Source organism: Echinococcus granulosus, assembly GCF_000524195.1.
Source record: "Echinococcus granulosus chromosome Unknown EG_S00135, whole genome shotgun sequence".
NCBI lineage: Eukaryota > Metazoa > Platyhelminthes > Cestoda > Cyclophyllidea > Taeniidae > Echinococcus > Echinococcus granulosus.
The window spans coordinates 84,440-90,956 of record NW_020170515.1 but is presented as its reverse complement, the minus strand read 5'-3'; the positions used below and the strand labels follow the sequence as shown (position 1 = coordinate 90,956).

At 43.9% G+C, this 6,517-nt stretch overlaps 2 protein-coding genes across 2 annotated transcripts in view; both read right to left on the bottom strand. All coding sequences in view use genetic code 11, as the record gives it.

Annotated features, from left to right (window-relative positions):
• Nucleotides 1–1,557: 1,557 nt before the first annotated feature.
• EGR_09171 (Zinc finger CCCH domain-containing protein) lies at nt 1,558–3,895 on the bottom strand (the record flags this gene model as incomplete). The annotated part of the gene is made up of 10 exons (XM_024498420.1): nt 1,558–1,646; nt 1,776–1,844; nt 2,380–2,443; nt 2,578–2,685; nt 2,789–2,866; nt 2,943–3,011; nt 3,080–3,262; nt 3,305–3,531; nt 3,568–3,679; nt 3,719–3,895. The coding sequence occupies 10 exons, from the start codon at nt 3,893–3,895 to the stop codon at nt 1,558–1,560; spliced, it is 1,176 nt and encodes a 391-aa protein (XP_024347163.1).
• Nucleotides 3,896–4,147: 252 nt separating this feature from the next.
• Nucleotides 4,148–6,517, bottom strand: part of EGR_09170 (hypothetical protein) — a gene marked incomplete at both ends in the record, with an annotated part of 4,899 nt that continues 2,529 nt past the window's right edge. Inside the window, 3 exons of the mRNA XM_024498419.1 lie at nt 4,148–4,350; nt 4,483–4,609; nt 5,733–5,808. Coding sequence (XP_024347162.1) covers nt 4,148–4,350; nt 4,483–4,609; nt 5,733–5,808 — 406 coding nt within the window. The remainder of the gene's footprint in view (nt 4,351–4,482; nt 4,610–5,732; nt 5,809–6,517) is intronic.

The following is a 6,517-nucleotide window of genomic DNA, read 5'->3' as shown; positions in this document are numbered from 1 at the left end:
TGTTCCCAATTTCTCACCATCAAAACTGTAGCTTATCGGGCCATGTGATTCAATTACTTCGAGCAGTGTGTTACCCGGATTGACCGAAATTAGTCTGAGGGGCTAAGATGGTCGTATTTCCCTCCCCGACTCAAGAGTAATCGCCCACCTCGTCACTCGGTGGTCGATATCCCCCTAACGCAGTCCACAAGATCAGTCTCGATCTGTCAAATCGTCCAATCAACTAATCGTTGCCCGAAAGGAGGGTTAACCTATCCTTCAAACGGAAAAATGGATAAGCCTGACTGCGCCATTAACTTCAGTTGTTGCTAGGTCTCGCACAGTTTGAGATGCGCCCTTCCCCCCACGATTACTATCATCATTCACCCTCGCAGTGTCTCCTTCACTCCCCATCTCTGATCTCCACGACAAGGTAATCATTTCGAATCAAAGTGACAATTGCAGCCCAAAAGATGTCTCAAAAGCCAAAAAGGATATTAAAAATGGTGCAACCATCGAGGTTAAAGTGCCTTTAAAAGCAAACAAACCTACAATTCTGGTGTCAAATGATCTGAAAAGCTCGTGCTGCTACCGGTACTGCTGGTTCCAATAACTTGTTGCAACCCCTAGTGGAGATCCGTGACTATTTACCTGTACGAATCATGAGGCTCATACAGATAGGCATCGGTTCACCGTTACCATTACTATTCTGGATAAGTGTAATTCCGACCTGTCTGTTCTACAAACCCTATAAAGGCGCTAGAAGCCTCCCCCCTTCCCCCTACTTCCATTATCTCTCTTGTCGCTCTTCGGCCCTCTAGCGACTCGCAAATTGATACAACTGGGCTTCTCACTGGATTATTCTGCTCCCAAATGAGGCAAGCCGTTTTAGATGAAAAAGAACCTTCATTAGCTCTTGCGACTCCCTACTTTACATCTCCGGTCCACTTCGAACACGGGTCATCGTTGTATGTCATTGCTATCACGAATACTCCGCCCACTCACGAGAGGGGGAGAGAAGACGACGAGCTGACCCTTGGCCTTTTGCGTTGCCAACATTCAACTCCCTTTAAGAATGCCAGAGGATACCGAGGAGAGTGGGGCAGTCATCTCTCGACTCCCAACAAAAAGTGTATGTTAGTCGACAAAGGTGTGCTCACCATCGCTATGGCCAAAACTGCGCCTCAACAACCAGCCTATTTCACTCCAAAATTCCATCACCTTGTAGCTAATAAACCCGCAGATTTTGATCACAAGACCCACGAATTCTTAAGTCCTTCTCCTTGACCTCTTACGCAAGGTCAACCTGCACCGAGTCAACTTTGAAGAGAGCCTGGTTCACCTCGCGTCAATCGTTAGCAGCCTCCGCGTTTATTTATCTTGAGAAAAAAACAACGCTGAGTGAATTAATTGTCACCTAGCTCCGGGTCTGGAAACCCACTTCCACACCCAAAATATTCACTTTCAACTCTAAACCACAGAATCAGAAAGGAGAGAATGACGTCCTTCTAATTTTATACAACTGCACGCTGAAAGGGTGAAAATGATAACCAGTATGGCACACAAAAAAGAAAGGTCTTAACTCTCTACACCCAAGTCCTCCAGCTCCTCCTCCAAACCCTCCAAATCGGCGTCGTTAAAGAGCGCCTCATCAATGACGATTTGGTCTGAGGAAAAAAAGCAGAGTTAAGCTCTTGACAGCTTCCCGCGGGCATCAATCACCACCAGTATGAAAGCAGATAATGAAGACCCTACTCACAAAAGATAAGCAGGCACAATTCTTGTGAGAGACTAACCTTTCGGGGGAGCATTAGCGGTGTTGGCAGCGACATTTTCGTCGTTTGGAGACGCAGCGTCACCGGTTTCTAAAAGCGGAAAATTAGAATAGCCCTGCTTGTAATGACGGTGAAGGTAGTCAGTTCATGGGGAAAAGTTTTTGGAGTTCCATTCAAGCGAAAATAAAGTAAGCTTTCCGTATAGCTCTAACGGCATAGGGAGGTCGCGAATCGGACCCTCAGCCAGCCAAGGATGTTGATTTCTTCAGTGCTCTTGGAAAATGCGAGCAATACGGCTCACAGTTTGGTGAGCTTGGCACATTTGGCTGTACAAAGTATTTAATTTACGCATGGGCACCTTCGTCTCGGCACAATGCTACTGTCAGAGATTGCCGATCGCCGAAACTGGAGATTTGAAGGTTGATTGAAGCTCTGATTAGGCCACTTTTACCATAGATAGCCCCGTTCCTATGTACGCAGTCATTAAGGCTACTTCTTGGCTTGCATGCTCAACACGGTATTCGGGTATACTTCAAATAAAGTTGAAAACCCAAGGTAAGACTCAAAGGACCAAAGACATCACTTTAAAGACTCACAAAAAGTACGCGCTACAAGTGACACTTACCAGGATCTTCCAAAAAGCCAACATCGAAAGCGCTGACATCAATATCATGAACTTCGTATTCCTCCTGACAGTAATGAAAAACATGATTTACCTTTTGCTCGGTTAAAACGTTATGAATGTAGTGAATTACCCCCTCAGAATGGTGAGGAAGTCGCATTTCCAAAACATTTAAAGCAGTAAGCAATGTCAATTACTTACTTCACCATCCTCTGGCTCACGAAGTCGAGAATCGCATATATCGCCGTCGATCTCTTCGCCTTCGTTCGCGAACTCCGGATTGAACTCGAACATTTCTCGACCAGAGATCTGCAAATTACAAGATGGTAGAATCCACTACACTCGAAGACTAACATTAAAATTGGCAGATACTTCTGTCCAAGAGAGGTAGGAATAAAAAGCAAGCACTCACACCAAACATACGACCTTGGGCGAAATCAGCCTGTTTCTTTTCCTTCGCCTGTTTTCCCGCGGCAATTTTTTCTGCTCGCTAACGAAAAACGTAGACATATAAGGGCTTAGAAGAAAGAGCAAGATTTAAGACAACACCTTAAACAACGACACACCTTCCGCTTCTTCCACGCCAAGAAGGTTTGAAGGGTAACCTTGGTTTGGTTCATGCCCAGAGCGCGACGCTGGGAAAAGGAAGGATTTTAATACTTTTATGAAGACAGGAATCAGTCTCGGAGACAAAACCGCTCACCTCTGTTTCAATAAGTTCGTCCAAGGAAATAGTCTCCTTCTGCTCCTCCATCTTTTTTCTGTCCTTTCTGAGGACAAACCCAGGAGGGAGGCAGTGACGATAATGACACCCATCACCGTTTGGACAGTTCCAGAACCATCCATACTTACCCGCCTCCACCGCGTCTAGGAAATATTTGCAAATCTACGAAAAGGCACCATAAAAAGGCTCATTGAAGAAAACTACTATAGTCGTGGGAGGAAGGCCCTTATTTTGGGCGCCGTGTTTCTTGGATATAACATCTTCCAGTTGTTCCTGGTTCCAATCATCCATCTCATTGCGTTCGTCTTCATAGATGTTCTTCTTTTCAGCCTTGCGCTCAATGGTCAAGTCATGGGAGAACCTGCACTTATCACCTTTGATACAAGTTCCCTGCTTAAAAAATATACAGAGAATGGATTTGGGGTCAGCCCCTAGAGGCGTCGTTCTTCACCGGAGAACTTAATTACCTTTTGAAATCTTTTGTAGTTCGGCAACAGGCTTGAATAGTAAGGTGAGTTCATCAGGTCCTCCTTTTTTCTCAGCCTTGCGAGCCTCCTTTTCTTGCTGAATTTTCTCCATCTTAGTTAGTCAAGTAAGCTTTTGGAAAAAGTACCATACATCTCGAAAAGATTTGTTGCCGTAGGTGACTTGTTTTTGCACCTGCTGAACATACTTCTGCTGCTTAGCCCCCTTCTTATTTTTCAATCCAAATGTCTTGTCTTCAATTATCCTTTTCTTCTCCTTCTCAATGGTCTTCTTTGAAGGCCCATCACCTCCCTTCTTTTTTGGGGGCATGAGAGAACCCGAATCCAAATGCCCGCTCTACTTGAGCACCTAGATAAATAATATTGTAACTTAAATGGAAGTAGTAAAGAAAAGAGCAAGAATAACACCGTATTTTAGGAGGTGTCCATTTCAAATATTTTATAGTAGTGTCTACAAATACAAGACTTTTAGACGTTTTGCTGTTGTCTCGCAATGAATAAGCACTTCTGAACCCCAACCTGCATTGCTTCGGATGTTTGTCTCTGGCTACAGACATTTTTCTTAATTTTGTGCTTTCGCCTCTTTAATTGACTTTGTCGTTGTTGAAGGATTTAATTTTGTGGTCGCTGTTCCGTGGTTTACCAGGTAAATTGCGTGTTTTCCTAAACCCCAGGAATCATCAGCGTTCATGTTGCCACAACTTTCATTTGTTAAATAACCCGATCTTGCTGATTTACTTTTCAGACCACTTATTCTGTATATCCCTTAGTCAATGTAAATAGATGGTTGGAAGGTATGCATCAAATACACCGCCTCTTACTCCAATACAAGGAGTAATCGTTGGCATTAATTCTAAGGAACAATCGCCTAAATGTGTGCGTGCTTCCCTTGTTTACGCCCCTTTTTAATTACCAAAGTTAACTCCACGCGATTTATTGTGTGGACTACACTAGCTGGCATTTTCAACCACTGAATAAACAACTGAATTTCTTTCAACTTGAGATAATTATCACGACATGCAATCTGTTGAAGTGGCAATTGACTTATGTGACTAAACTGGGAGAGCGTTTATGCAGTCTGGGCTGCTCACGCCAGCACGTCAGTCGGCTTTATGAAGGCCCGTCATGGATCTCACATTGATTACAACAACAACATTAGGCAGTTTTACTACATATTTTTACCTAAAAGCACGCTCTGTTTCTACTTTCTACATAATTTTGTCTGCAAAATAGGTAAAGCACAAACAGAGCATTCTAGGGTATAATCATGCCTCTTCTGTTCTAGACAAAAAGCTGGCCTCTAGATTTAAGGATAAAAAGTAAGCTTTGCCATTGACAAATTTGACAGGTCTGAGTGGAGTGTGCCACGTCCCAACCATAGCACACGTAAGACGCTCGACTGACTGATTGCTCATCTCCCTCCTTTTTTTGATGTTCTAGACGTGCGCCAATATGGATCTGGTTAGATGCATTGAAGGTCAAATTTCCAAGTCCATCTAAATGCATTACAATGCACATATCCTTTTATCCATATTCGTGTCTGCATTTGTAGCACAGCAAATTGTGAGGCCTTAACTACTGCTCTTCTTCGCGGGCGTTTAAAGCCCCTCGTGATTTAGCGCATGCCAATGGTCCGGGAGAAGGAAACGAGCTCCAGCCAATCTGCTCGTTTTAAGAGCTTGAAGGAAGAGGTGGAAGAGACAAACGCTTACCAGTCACCTTACTTCGATGGAATTAACGTATAGAGGAGGTACTTTGACAATTTGTTTAACTCCTCGTATTGGCTGCGCGGGTAATTAAGTCCCCACGCGCTGTACCTCCGCTTGACGGTATGGCCTCCGGGCCATTGTCAGTGGTCCCCCTCCAGCCCTTCTGCACGTCGACAACACATTACCCGCCCCATTACTTTGACTTCTTTTGATTGTAGGAAAGATCCACTTCACTGCCACGCCGTATATACCTAATTGAATCAAAAAAATTTGGGAAGCAGAAATGAGAGACAAAAATACCCGAGAAAACAATCTTCCCAATTTGTCCAATTTTTATTGCTTTTGTTTTGTCGCACCAAAAAAATTACTCACAGGAGACACTCACGCCACACATTCCCCGATTATCTATTTAAATTGTGTGCGTGGGCGCTACTTTACCCTCTCTCCTTTGTCAGTCAAAGATGTTGAAACCTCATTAAAACTAAAACCACAATTTGTTTGTCTATTCCCCTCCCTAGATGAACAAATGCTTTTGAAGGCGGCTAAAGGGAATTGTTATATACAAAGTCGACAAGTTCATGGGCATTGCGAAATGGGAGGGTATTTTACACTGAGGTTAATGCACTTAAATACACGATTTCATCATGGATGCATTAGTGACAGTAAAACGACTCCTATGGAGTAAATAAACAAATCTTGACTTATTACCGCCACATTATGAAAGGATAGAGTGCCTTGGTAAATTGAGGAGTAAAGTATATGCAGATTAGTTTGAAACCACCTTTACCTCGTTTGAACGCTGTCGGCGAGCCTGCCGGTGGCGATCTGCCATCGACGCAAAAAAGGGCGACAACTAACTTCAGGGGACTTAATGAAATACTTGTAGCACCGTTGCTACAATCTGTAATGGCGTCTACGAGGTGACACAGGATGGCTTTCAAATCAGTTCTACCCTAGGGAAAGGTCTCGTCTCTGGAAGGCAAGAGGAACGCAAGTCCTATTGCCCTTCCATTCCCAACTTCCTGCTGTCTATTTGACACGCAATTTTTAACAGTGAGGAAGAGCAGAGGTGATAACGATCTAAAGACTAAAGGAAGAACAAAAGCTGGATACGGAGGATGGACATGAGCATGGGGATAACGGTGATGGCGGGTGTGAGTACGAAGACAACGCAATACCTCCCATCTCATTCATGCCCTCTTGAAGTGCAGTACGAAGTCTCA